The 14,258-nt window shown below is 42.6% G+C and overlaps 1 protein-coding gene across 3 annotated transcripts; it reads right to left on the reverse strand.

The window, feature by feature from the left end:
• Positions 1 to 517: 517 nt before the first annotated feature.
• LOC146008213 (keratin, type I cytoskeletal 19-like) lies at positions 518 to 13,893 on the reverse strand. 3 transcript variants are annotated; one of them, XM_083147284.1, is made up of 7 exons: positions 13,333 to 13,893; positions 7,048 to 7,130; positions 6,728 to 6,884; positions 6,377 to 6,538; positions 4,554 to 4,679; positions 2,572 to 2,789; positions 518 to 607 (listed from the first exon to the last, which is right to left on the reverse strand). In XM_083147284.1, the coding sequence occupies exons 1-7, from the start codon at positions 13,729 to 13,731 to the stop codon at positions 592 to 594; spliced, it is 1,161 nt and encodes a 386-aa protein (XP_083003410.1). In that variant the 5' UTR covers positions 13,732 to 13,893; the 3' UTR covers positions 518 to 591. The 3 variants fall into 3 exon arrangements, with proteins under 3 accessions (XP_083003410.1, XP_083003411.1, XP_083003413.1); XM_083147285.1 differs by having other exon boundaries at positions 2,568 to 2,789; positions 13,333 to 13,891; XM_083147287.1 differs by lacking the exon at positions 13,333 to 13,893 and adding an exon at positions 12,260 to 12,761.
• Between the last annotated feature and the right edge of the window lie 365 nt (positions 13,894 to 14,258).

Consider the following 14,258-nt stretch of genomic DNA (forward strand, 5'->3'; position numbering starts at 1 on the left):
CAGGCCTGTTTCCCTATGTTTGTTTGTTTTTTAAATTTAGACATTTTGATAGTTTTTTTTTTTTAAGAAGTGTTATTATTTTTAAAACATTTGGTACCGTTGTAATGTAATTCCTGCACAATAACATAAAACACCTAGAGCTGGAGACGTAACGCAGGTTATTCCATTATGGCAGCTGAATAATACTTTTAGGAGTAATATGCAAATGTGGATAGGATAAACCACAGGTAGTTTCCACAGCCAGGGAAATAAACACAATTTCTCACAGAAATAAAATGTATAGTGTTTTATGCAAGGCACAGGAAGTATCAACATCAAGGGAAATGAACACCATTCTCTAAGAACCAAACCCACTCATCTTTAATGCCATGTCCAAGATGCAAGCTTAAACAGTAGTTAGCTGTGTGTGTAGTAAAAGACAAATTGGCCGTGCCAAGTGTGTCTATCTATGACAGTACTGTATTTCTATGGTTTCAGAAAACATTTTATAATTTAAGAATGCCATAACCAAAAAACAGACCAGCAATGCTGTATAGCTTTATTTACACATGCCAGTTTTTGTATGTCTTTCATTAATCTTTCAGTGTATCTTCATTTGGATATTGAGCTGCAAAATAAAAAGGTTTGTTTACAGTGAGAACAGGTCTACAGTAGGAGCAGTCAGAGCAATGTCATTCACACTTGTTCCTAATCCTGCTTTACAACAAACATGACATCATGGTTACAAAGATGCAGTGGTGTAATTGTGAGTCATGGCACACTAATCCCCATGTCCTTACAAAACTCATTTCATGGAAATTACATAAAGCTTGGAGACATACTGTAAAAGACAGACCTGACATTGCTGAAAATTGATTATCAAATATACTGTACTTGCAGTAAAATATTTTTTAATTTATTTTTGTCCCTTTGAACTGAGGTTTTCATTGTCAAAACATTGGGATACATGTGGTATTAAATATTTTAAATTACTTTATACTATATGTACATGCATACCTTCCAACTGTGCCAAATTTCGAGGGACCGTCCCGTTTGTTTTGGGGGGTGATCCTGCCACCCACCCCCTTTTCCTGTGCTATCTACACTACTGCCCAGCATCAGTGCAATTGCAAACTGCTCTCAAGTACGAGCCACAGGCATACTGGTTATTCATCTGTATGACAGCACAGCACTATTTTACAATAAATAGATATTAATATTAACCCAGCGTGTCACATCTCTCATTTGCAGTGGAATAGCTGTGCATTGCACCTTTACTCTTCTCCACACTGGAGGGTGAGCGCAGAGCTACTATCCTATTAAATTGCTATTTAGGAGTCTGGACCACTCCAGCTCGGCAGCCCCCTCGATACAACTGGTATCTAAAGCGCTAGCATATCACTTTCTTGTACCACCCAGGGCCGGTATCCGGACTATTTGTCTACAACAAGAAGATAGATAGCCATTAGGTCGACACCATTAGTTCGACGACTCAATAGGTCGACATGCTTTTAGGTCGACATACCATTAGGTTGACATACCATTAGGTCAACATGTCAAAAGGTCGACATGCCATTAGGTCTACACTGCCATTAGGTCGACAGTGTCTAGGTCGACAGTCAAAAGGTCAACATGGTTTTTTTCACTGCTTTTTGAGCCGACATGTGCCGACAGGCGGTATTTCATTGCCTACCATCCACTAGGGCGTGGAGTTAGATTATAATAGTGTGCCGAGCGCAGCGAGGCACCGTGCCCGTAGCATTGCGAGCGAAGCAAGCGATGCGAGGGGCTGCGGTTCACTTCAAACTGTGTCCATGTCGGCTGTGTCGACATTTGGGTAAAAAAAGTGAAAAAAAACCATGTCGACCTTGTGACTGTCGACCTAGACACCGTCGACCTAATGGCAGTGTTGACCTAATGGCATGTCGACCTATTGACATGTCGACCTAATGGTATGTCGACCTAATGGTATGTCGACCTAAAAGCATGTCGACCTATTGAGTTGTCGAACTAATGGTGTCGACCTAATGGCTGTCTATCTTCTTGTTGTAGACAAATGGTCCCGCATCCCCAGGGCCGGCAGTGTCTCATGGTAAAGGGGGGGGGGGGGGGCAGTTAAGAGTCTCCCCCTGCCCTTCGCTGCTCTGCATAGCAGCAATACACACTGTGTATGTGCACACGGCTTCTAGTTAATGAGACAGAAGGACAGGGTTCATGTCCAGCAGCTCACAAAGCGCTTGCTATAAATACCACAGGGGTAAAAATGGGGGTGCGCTGTGGCCCGCATGTATGTGTAGTGTCCCTGTGACTCCAAAACACTGCAATCTGTTGGCAGCAAGTGAAACTACATCTACTAGCTTTTGAACCATTTATACACTTAATAGTCCTTATAATGTAAAGTGCAGGTGCCCCCTCCATGGTAATATCTCTATATCAATATCCCCCCCTCTCTCGGGTAGTGATGACTTGCTACTTGCAGCAATAGTGCATGAGTACTCAGATTATTCCTAAGAATATCAATCAATCAATCAATTCAAATCAAATCAAGAGATCAATCAATTCTGTAAGATAATTTGACAATGCATTACCTACTTAGCTTCTCCATCCAGGAGACTGCGGTAGGTTGCAATCTCCGCCTCCAGCCGGGACTTTAAGCTCAGCAGGATACTAAATTCAGAGATCTGGTAACTGACATCTTTTCGTGTGTGCTGAAGAAGCGTCTCTAGGTTATTAATATTGTCTTGCAGTTCTGCCAACTGCATGGCGTATTGGGTGCTTACGTTCTCCAAAGTGACATCTGCTGCGTTCTTCTGCCAATACAACAATAGGCTGTCAGTTATTTAAAAGGACAAATAGAAGCAGACAGTAATGTCATTGGAAAGAAAGGAATTAGCATTAATATACCATGTTAAATCATAATTGTATATTAGTGCATTAAAGTTGAATTTAGACAACATGTTCTTGATTCTGTGCAATGAATCATACACAATGGGGAACATCTTTAAATATGGTAGTATGTTAAAAAAAAAAAAATAACAATGATCATGTGTACACAACTAGAGCCTAAATAATTTGATAATTTCAAATATTTGCATAAACATCCATGATGTGGTTGAATAATTAGCAAAATAATTGACTACTGTCATCGATAACAGGGAATTATAGAAGTGCCTGGGGAGCATACTTGGCAACTAAAAGTAGTTTCAGGGAGATTGCAGATGTAGGATGTACACAGATGTATCTGCGCATGTGTTTGATTCAATAAGTCATTGTTTATGGCCATTGTTTGCAAGCACTTATAGTAGTCATGTACCACCGCAAGATTCCTCCAAACCAATTAGAATCCTCTTGCTCCTCCTAGCTATCATTCACTGAAGGGAGGCAGAGTAGAAGGCTAGCACCGCATCATTGATACCCCTTTCACGTTGCAAATTGTTACTCGCCGTCTCTGTCTGGCCAGCTGTAGTGAGTCACTGTTACCAGCTGCCTTTGGTGGGTCCGTGTAACTGCCGTTTGAATCCTGTATGTGTTGTCTTTCCAGTCTCAGCGGCTACATAATTAGGACATTACCTTTATGTGTTTGGTTGTCCAGGTGCAAATCAGGAGGCTTGTCCTTTCCCAGGGTTTTTGGGTCTTGCTCCCTATAATACCCAGTCCTTCTTAACTTAATGCTGGTTATATCCTGACAAACCTTGGTCCTGTCTGGGTGCATATTGTCCAAGCCTATGTGATCTTGTATCGCGACAAAGCCTGATGACCCTAACTGTGTGTGTACCTGTCTGTCTAGAACTGATTCTGTATAAGAGCTTCATTTTGTGTTCTGACTGCTACTGGATCTGCTCCTCAGCACAGTCTCTGTGTTTAGTTATTTGTGTGGCTATTAGTGGCAACTCCTCTCTATTTGCCTGTCTGTATCGGATCTGCTCCACAGCCAGGGTTACCAGTAGTAATCGCTATTCGCGGTTATTCCTGCATTCTGGCTGTACGTGTCTGTATGTATTATACCAGCTCAGCTCTGCAGTTGGGTCCATTTTTCCGTCTGCCAGTCACCTGTATTTTCCCTCAGCAATGTACTCAGATACTACTAGCAACAATGTACGCTGCACTTCATGCGATCCACTTCCCTGTGCATATATGCTACATCTACAGTACAGTGATGCAGTGTGTAGTATCCGCCACAGTGGTCCGGTGCCAGTCGCACACAGTAGCCTGCTTACTTTTACTGTTCGTCTTGTGTGTTTGGTCCTTCCTCCTGTGTCCCTGCCTGACTTCAGTCCTGCTTTCCTTGCCTTGCCCAGCTTCTAATAGCAGCCTTGTCCTTGTTAAGACCTGGGGGCATCCGAGTATCGAGGGACCTCATTTTCCTGGGAGAGCTGATATAGGTGTAGTCTTTGGCTGCATAAACCTGGCTGAACAGGTCTGAATCGGCTTCCAAGACCCAGTGTATAAATGAGTGCAACTATATTACTACAATACACCATCCACCAACATAACTCCACCAAACCATTTACATAAATCCAGCACTGAGCATACGCATCAGCTGGGATACACCAAGCACAAAGTTTACTACTGACCTTGCTGAGTTCAGCCTGGGATTCTATCTCCAGCTTTTGCGCACTTTGTATGGATTCTGTCAATTCCTTCCTATACTTTTCCAATTCGCTTGTGTTACTATGCACCTCCATATTGTATTCCTCCACCTGAAATGAAAACACATTTTCCAAACAATATTACATTTGCTTTATTTTTTTTTATTTTTGAATCAAACCTTCATGGATGAGAGGATTCAAAATACAATTGGCGGGATGTAATAGGCAGTGCAGGATGCCAGCCAAACTCACGCAAGACCATGCCTTGCAAATGATTGCTGCTTAAATGAAATGTCTGCGTATGGCCAGGATCCTGTACCTGCAGCAAACTCAAATGCAGTTTTGGATCCGAGTATATCCAAAACCAAACCTGCTCAGCCCTACTACAAATCTGTGTTACAGTAATTCCCAATACATGCTTAGATGTCAACTTGTCGATCAAAACATGTGCAACAATTCCACAAATGCAATGGATTTCTCTTCTAGGCTGTTCCTGTTGTCCCCATATACCGAATGTGGCTTATGCAGCATATAAAAAAAACCATAGGGGAGTATTCAATCCAGGTCACGACTGTCGGGACGTCTCGGCAGGTGTGACCCTGGCCCGTTTGCGGCCCACTCACGTGTTTATTGGCAGGCGGGATTTAACGTCCTGCCGAACAATCTGCGAAAAGGGTACGTGGCTGTGTAAATGGCCATGGATTGTCGAAATACGGCTATGAGCTCGACAATCCACAGCCGTTCTCTGGAAAACGGGCTAGATCGCTTTTAAAATCAGGCCCATTCTGTCAATCTGCCTCTTCAATGCTGTTAGGAAAGACATTGAATAGATGCCTGCTGCTATTTCTCCCATTAGAAATAGCGACGGGGATTGAATACCTTCCATAGAGTACACAGCAATCATATATATTATTTCTAGAAGGTGTTTTGGTGACGAACCCTTCATACTTAAAATAAATCGATAAATGAGGTTCTCTGTTTCTGACGAATTGTTAATTTAGAATTGTATTGTTTGTTTAAAACACGAAGTTAAAAATGGACTTTTGGCCCTAGAGTTCTTTCCCTGGATGCATTGACACCCCATGGCTAAGATTATTTGCTTGGCTACTTGAAATAGCAACAAATGAACCGGTTCTTCTTTCATCCTACTACACCCCATCAACCTTGCTATAAAATTAATTGTATTTTATTTGCATGTGAAATTTTTGCATGGGCTACCTATTTAATATATTTATTAATTTTAAATTTATTAATATAGTGTTCATTCTAGCACTGTGCATAATTCAAAACAAGTGCTGTTCCTCTTCCCTTCCTGTGGTGTTGCTCTCTGTTGTCCTGCTTCTAGTACTGGTCTGTTGTGTGTATCAGTGCTGAAATACAGACCACACTGTGCTAGAAGCACCACAGCAGAGAGTGGCATCCTAGGCAGGGAAGAGGAACTGCACTGATTTTGAAAGATCTAGGGTGCTAGAATGAACACTATAATATATCATACACAACCTTCACATAAGGATGTGTACATTGGTATAACATATTTTATAATTTGAATAATATACACATTATGCCACATGGTACACATAAAGCATATACATGTAATGATATTGTATATACTACCTAATGTATAAACACCCTTACACAGATCTGCCTACTTTTTTATTGTGTTACATTGGCTGAATGAAATTATATCTTTATATCAATCACTTAGTACACCAATATGTCATTCTGTTAGACCAATGCAATATTTAACCTACTTTGTTTTGAAAGTCACGTGTAAACTTACAACAAGGTCTTTACAGACAAAAACTCACTTTTTTCTCAAACAGATATTTGGCTTCCAAACGATATTTCTCCACCAGCTGCTCATACTGTGTTCTCATCTCCTCCATGACTTTTCCAAGATCCGCAGAGGGAGCAACGTCTACCGCCACATCTATGGAACCATTTGATCGTTTACTCAGCTCATCTATCTCCTGGGCAGGGATTAATAAGTAAGTAAATAAAAAAAATATTTATGTTCATGTTGAGTTGCTAAGATGTACCAATCAGCAATAAACTCATATTGATTTATTGTGGCTAAAAACATGATTGGATGGTATAAGTTACTGAGAAATTACATTGTTCTACTTTATTAGGAGAATCCCTGTTATATCTATACTCACCTCAGTGTGGTTTCTCTTGAGATAAATTAATTCCTCTTGAAGGTTCTCTATCTGGGCCTCTATTTCTGTCTTTAAGATGGTGTGATGGTCAATGACCTTCCGCAGATCAAATATGTCTTTTTCTGCTGAGGCTCGAGCTGCCTGCTCTTGTTCAAATCTAGAGAAGAATTTGGGAAGAATAACTTAAAGCAAAGCGAGTTTGCCATCTCACCCGAACATTTACCATTCCTTTAGGGCAAAAGTAATGGGTAGGAGGACTTTAATTTAAAACCTTGAAATCAACTAAGATACATTTTATACAAGATCACTTTGTTCCTTACTTTATTTTGAAGTCACTACTTGCCAACCTAGTATTATCTATCTGCAGCAATATGCTGGTATTTTCCATAGTGGCATTCAAAATCTGGAAAAGAAACATACTGTAATCATTAGGGAACAACCATTCAATTCTAAATTATTTCAGCTTTGAAACACATGCAGTTATTAATTAGATTTTCACGAAATGTTGACTGCAAATGATTTCTCAATGCCTGCTTTAGATACTGTAGATGCATCCGGGATTTAAAAACCTTGCTATTCATGTCGCCATATTATTTAGGAAATGACACACTATACATGCTTCTAAATTGATTAAACTAAAGGTGCCCATACACTGATGCAATGTGGCCTGTTTAACCAGGGTTGCCGACTTCCAGCAGCACTTTGGGGGGTGGGGCTTGAGCGGGATGTCATTAAGCCCCATGATGTAAAATAACCTGAGTTGAAGATCTCCGCAGAGGGGATGGGGCTAAAATAATGCAATTATAAAAATTTTAGCCCTGCCCCATCCTCTGAGACCCTTGGATTGCAGTATTTAAATGGCGTGGCGCGATCAGGGGGGTGGAGCAGGGGTCCCTCAGAATCTGGGAGGGTTGCCCACCTTTCCGGGGGGCTGGGAGGGGGACCTGATTTTCGGAAGTCTCCCTGCCATTCCGGGAGGGTAGGCAATCCTGTTGTTAACCTGATTCCGAAAGATTGGGTGAAAAATGGTCAAATTGCACGTGTGAAAACCCATCTGATCCAATGAAAGGTCCTGTGTACATCAGTTTGGAGTCGGAGGTCGGACGTGCTGCACATAAGATAAATCGGATGAGCAGCTGTCGGTGCACATTGCGGGTGCTTTTAGCACCCGTAATGTATCGCATCCAATTTCCCTTGAACTCCCCCGGCAGCTCCCCGGTAGTCTTTCACATGCGATAAATCACATGCTAAAATTTCACAATAAACGCAAATTGGATGGAATCACTCTTCTTGGGAAATTCAGGTCAGACATGTGCCTCAGACAAGCTGGAGCAGCGTATGGCCACCTTAAGCATGTATACAAAATATCAAGTATCAAAAATATCTTGGCACAATACATACCCAACAATGACGGGTTTAGGGAGTCGTTTTATAATGTTTTTGCTTTTTAGCATTTTATAATTATTACAAGCTTACATTATACTGTTAAACATAGAGAATAAGAATATATGGCAAGAACTGCACTCAACATTCTAAAATTCCATGCATTTCACCAAAATGACACAATCAGGATGTTTCCGGGGACACAAAACCAGGGAAAGCATTTTAGAATCTGTCTTTGTTCCTGGAAAGGGTGAATTGGCTGCATAATGAATTTGCTGTACAGTACAAATCTGGGCAATGGAGTTTTTCATAAAAAGTTATATTTTGATCACTTTCCTTTTTAGATCATTTAAATCATAAGAACAGATCTCGTCACCACATACTTCTACCTTTCATGCCTCTTGTAATTGTTTTCATTTTTCACACAAGCACTTATTTACCCATTACGTAACATTTGTCAAAACTTACTGTAGTTTAACTTATGACAGCTGGGGGAAATTACCTTTACAAGAGCACTACAGTACAGTATGTCCAATAAACACATTTATTAAGAATAATGAGTTTATAAAACTGTCAAATGAACAGATTTGGGAACATAAGCAAGATTCCAAAGCTTCATTTCCCAAATAGCATTTTACCAGTTTACTTATAACTGTAAAACATTATAACTCATTACAAGTGTTCTATATTACATAAGCAAATTAAGCAATATTGCTGAACTGTTTGGAAGGGAGTTGATTATTAGACAGACACCGTCTAGATAGTCAGGTTCACCCCAAAAAGGTTGACATGTCGACAGAGTCAAAAGGTCAACAGGATAAAAAGGCTGACATGTAATATGTCGATAGGGTCAAAATGTCGACATGGGAAAGTTAGACACGTGAAATTGTTGACATGAGTTTGTCACATTTTTTGTGTCAATGTTGACAACTGTTGACATAAATGTAACTTATACTCATGCATGGCTCATATTGCTCATCATGCTTTGGGCTCAGTGCCTTGCTACGCTTGGTATGCTATTGTATTCTCCCTTTATGCTTGCATGAATGGTGAAGTAAGAGCAAGCCAGTTAAAAAAAAAAAAAAAAACATTAATAAAACTCATATTGACCTTGTCATGTGTCAACATTTTTCATTACAACATTTTGACCCTAATGACCTATTGCCTTGACATTGAACATGATAAGGGTACTGAACAGGGGAGAAGATAAGATCAGACGATAAGGGAAGAGTGAATGTTGGAAGATGGGGAGATTGGCAAAAAGTATTTCCTGGTGAGGGAGTGTGTACCAGAAGGGGGAATTGATTCAGGTGCAGTCTTGGATGCAGATGTAAGAGGAAGTTATTAGGGGGAGCAGAAGCAGTAGTCAGATAATGTAGGAGGGCACAGAGTTATTAAGAGCTTTCTTTGAGAGGTTTAGGGGTCTAAACTGAATTTAAAGGGAGTTAGGAAAGCAGTGAAGGTGAATGCAGATTGGGAGGTCAGCACAGAGCATGTGTAGTTGTACAGCAGCTGGAGGGCTGCTCATTTCCCACCTCTGTAATAAAACCTTTAAAAAGGACTGTTGGGATGGGCAAAGCAGTAGGGGGATAGTGTGAATTTGAAATGGATAAATATGGTGTGAGAGCATAGCTTTCTAAACTATTGCTAGTAATCATTCTAGCACCTGCCATCTTTGAAACCCCATGCAGTTCCTCTTCCCTGCCTGGGGTGTCGCTGTCTGCTGTAGTGCTTCACAGGCAGCAACACCCCAGGCAGGGAACAGGAACTGCATGGGTTTTCAAAGATGGAGAGTGCTAGAATGAACATTACTATTGCTTAGCAAAACTATGAGTGTTGGGGTTGGGAGGAAGATTAATTGATGATTTTTTTGTTACAGCTTGGACAGTAGAATCAATAGAATGTAAAGGTAAGGCATTATAGAGGGAGACAGCTTGGCAGGACATGAAGGTTGAAGATATTGGCGTTTCTATAATGGGTGCATTGACCACCACACATGCACAGTAAGAATTCTCTCTCCAGAACATGGTGGGCTCAATTATTCAATAGACCTCTGCTCCTGCACAACACAAAAGTTTAATGCACCGTAAAGAGGGGCCCCACACAGAGTCTGCACATGGGCCACCTCCTCTGTTCAAATACCTCTGGCTGAAGATGCAAGAGAGAAGGGAGTCCAGAGCAGAGAAGAATAAGGCAGATAACACTCACAAATGAATGAGCACCTAAGGCTATAGATAGGTGCCTTAGTTAATGGTTAAGTTTATATTCAAGTTTTGAGAAAGGACCCCTGATATAACAATAACACATCACAACAGGAGGAGGAGTATTTATTATTATTATTATTATTATTATTTATTTATTTATATGGCGCCACAAGTGTTCCGCAGTGGCTGACAATACATAGATGAGCAAAAAAAACTCGAAGAAAATAATGATTTACAGTACATATGCAAATTAGGACATGTACATAAAAGACAGCAGCAGTGGCCATTGATGCAGTTATAAAAGTAGGGTACTCTTTACCTAGCACGGCGCCCATCGCGGGCATCGCGGCCATCGCATGCACTAAAAAACGGGTGCGCCGCGATGCCCGCGATTTCCCATAGGGAACAATGTTAAAAGTGTCAATGGACGCGATTTTAGTGTTCAATGCCTCAATGCCCGCGATTTTTCCATAGGAAACAATGTTAAATGGGCCACAGAGCCCAAATAGTCCCCCTGAAGTCTGAAATGGCCCCCACAATTGTTAACGCCACCCCACGATCAACGTGAACCCGAAGCGTGGCGAGCGCAGCGAGCCCGCGAGGGGCGGCGGCACGCGTCCTCCGACCTTTTCATACCCCCACTATCCACGTCGGCGTGGAGTTGAGAATAGAATAGTGTGGCGAGCGCAGCGAGCCCCGCGAGGGGACGCGGATACCTTCACAGGTAAACGCGTCCCTTCGCGGGCTTCACAGGTGTCCGCGTCCGCTCGCCACGCTTCGGGCTCGGTGGCTTGCTGCGCTCGCCACACTATTCTATTCTCCACGCCGACGTGGATAGTGGGGGTATGAAAAGGTCGGAGGACGCGTACCGCCGCCCCTCGCGGGCTCGCTGCGCTCGCCACGCTTCGGGTTCACATTGATCGTGGGGTGGCGTTAACAATTGTGGGGGCCATTTCAGACTTCAGGGGGACTATTAGGGCTCTGTGGCCCATTTAACATTGTTTCCTATGGACAAATCGCGGGTATTGAGGCATTGAACACAAAAATCGCGTCCATTGACACTTTTAACATTGATCCCTATGGGAAATCGCGGAAATCAGTGCATGCGATGGCCGCGATGCCCGCGATTTTTTACCCCCGATGACCGCGATGCCAATCGCGGGTGCCGTGCTAGGTAAAGAGTACCAAAAGTAGTACAGATATATTCTTAGAAAAAGCACATGAGGGGAGAGCTTACATTCTAAGGTCTGAACATAGGAGCTCACATTTATAATACTCTCAAAGGCTCACATCTCTTGTGCTTCGGGCACAGTGGTTCGCTCCGCTTAATTAGCCACCTTGTTACTAAAGGGAATAGATGGTGGCGTAGATAGTAGTGCAAGCCAGGGCCGCACTGGGACCAGAAAACGGCCCTGGTATTTTGAGCACACAGGCGCACCTGCAGCAGGCGGAACCCTTGCACTGCAAAAAGGGGTTCTGGCCTCAAGGAGATGCGGCATGGCATCACAAAAATGAGGCATTACACATTATGGAACACACTGTAATGCCCATTACACATTATGTAACACACTGTTATGCCCATTACACATTGACACACACTGTGTTGCCCATTTTTACATATTATGACACACAAGTAATGCACATATTATACCCCCAGTAATGTCCATTACACATAATTCACAGGCCTGGATGAGAAGAGGGGCAGTAAAATGGGAGGGGCAATCACTAGCCTGGAAAGGAAGGGGCACTGTTACTGTACTGGCTGTGGGATAGATTGGGCCCATGTAATGGGGCAGTTGACCCATTGGGGAAGGAAAGGGGAGGGCAAGGTGGCAGGGTGGTAGACACTGGGATGGTGAGGGGGAGGAGGGGTAGGCAGCAATATAGGGGATTGTTAGTTAGATAATGGAACACTGAGTTGGGGATGGGGGATTGCAGCACTGACCTGGCCCAAGCACATTACAGTTCTGGCTGCTGCTTGGAGGGTGCAGCTGCTGTCATCACTGCTGACTCTCCTGCCCTCCATGTTGGCGTGGTGCAGCTTGAGGGGGATAAGAAACTCATCGTGGCTGTGCCAGTGCCAAGCAGCCAGTAGTGTACTGAGAGGCTGCTTGATGCGACGGGTCTCTTCACATGTGGCAGTCTCCGGCTCCCGATCAGCGTGTGGGGGGCGGGCGCAGGTGCAGGAGTGGGGGATGCGGGATGCAAGCATCTCCACTCTGGCAGTGCTGGTAGTGGGCACACAGCAGACTCCATTTAAGTTTTCCGCTGCCAGCAGCACAGGGGGTGGGTGTTCTTCAGGTCAGCTTACAGCTGTCAGAAGCGCTGGGGGACTGCAGCCCGGCTTACTTTTGCCAGCAGTGCTGAGGTAGGAGGCACATGTTAAAAAATAAAAAATCAAGAGGGTGCAGATCCCCTGCACCCTCTATTGTTCCGCCACTGGGCTGCACTAAATCAGCCCACAAGGCTATCGGCCCTTCTGGCATTTGCCAGAAGTGCCAGATGGCCAGTCCGGCCCTGGTTCAAGCTCACTGACCTTGCTCCTCCCCATGGTGTCGCATACCATGTGGTTAGTTATCAAGGTCCTTTCTTCCACTAGGATTTAGCAACTTTTTTGACGCATGTCTACTTACATTCTACAGTATGCATCACTGCACTGTGTTTGACTAGTTCTCCGCTTTACAAATTAAGGAAGAATCAAAAGACAGCTATGTCATTTCTTCTTCGTTTGTGTTGACATTTGTCTAATTTATCATCATATTTGCAATAATTTGGGATGATATTGTTACCTCTTCATGCACGCATATTACTATCTTGTAGCAGAAGCCCAGAATTATAATCCAAAGTGTCTAATTGAATAAACATTTAAAAAAAGATTGGGGGATAATATAAATCTGGTGAAAAATATGCATATTAAGTTTTTTTTTTTTTAAACATATTCAGTACATATTATAAGAACAAAACATAAGTTTGGTTTTTTTTATTCAGTAATATTTTGATTAAGAAATAACTTATTACCTGTTTTCTCAGATCGTCAATCATTTGAAAGTAATGGTTGTCATCTCTTTCCAGGGTTCCAGAATTTTTGGTGTACCACTCCTTGATTTGTACCTCTAGCTGGGCATTAGCCTTCTCCAAAGAGTGTACTTTGTCTATGTAGGTGGCCAAGCGTTCGTTCAAGTTCTGCATGGTCTCCTTCTCATTCCCGATGCCCAATTGTTTCATGGGCCTCCCTGAGACGACTACATTTTGTGAAGTAGAAGAAATTCTGGTGCCCAGACCTCCTGCTCCACCATAAACAGAGGAGGCATAGCCCCCTGCTGATACTTTCAAATAGCTTCCACCACTAAGGCTGCCGGTTTGTACATGGCCAGTTTTGATAGCGTTCACCCTCTTGACAGTAACGTGACTGTACATTGTGAAGATCAACTAAAAACTGGACTCAGTTTCTGTCTTTTATATGCTATATATTAGGCAATGATACTGAATTTTACAAAAGGCTGATGCTATATTTAAATAGTAAAAACACCGATGTTTAAAGAGTGATAAGCTGGCAGGTATCAGCAACCTCCAAATTCATACCCTGTAGGTCAATGGTCTGCTTTGGGAATGCCTGGTTTATTCTTTAGCTACAGAACTCACTCAGTAATAATGGAATGTATGAGATCATCCTGAAGCTGATGCTCCCATGACACTGTGTTTAATCTTTGCTAAACTTTGACCACCCCTCATGGTCGCTGAAGCTTAACCTTAATAAATTATTTAACACATTGGAATTTTAAATTACTTCTCTTGTACGTAGGCTGGTGAGCATTGGTATCTATTAATGTAGTAAATAGAGCTCGGTCTTCAGTGCACCATGCTCAGTGTTTTCAATAAAGCATGATGACTGTTAGAAATTGCCTGGACATTACCTTGTTATAGATAGGAGGGAGCCACGGTAT

Source organism: Crinia signifera, chromosome 6 (genome assembly GCF_055691185.1).
Source record: "Crinia signifera chromosome 6, ASM5569118v1, whole genome shotgun sequence".
Lineage (NCBI taxonomy): Eukaryota > Metazoa > Chordata > Amphibia > Anura > Myobatrachidae > Crinia > Crinia signifera.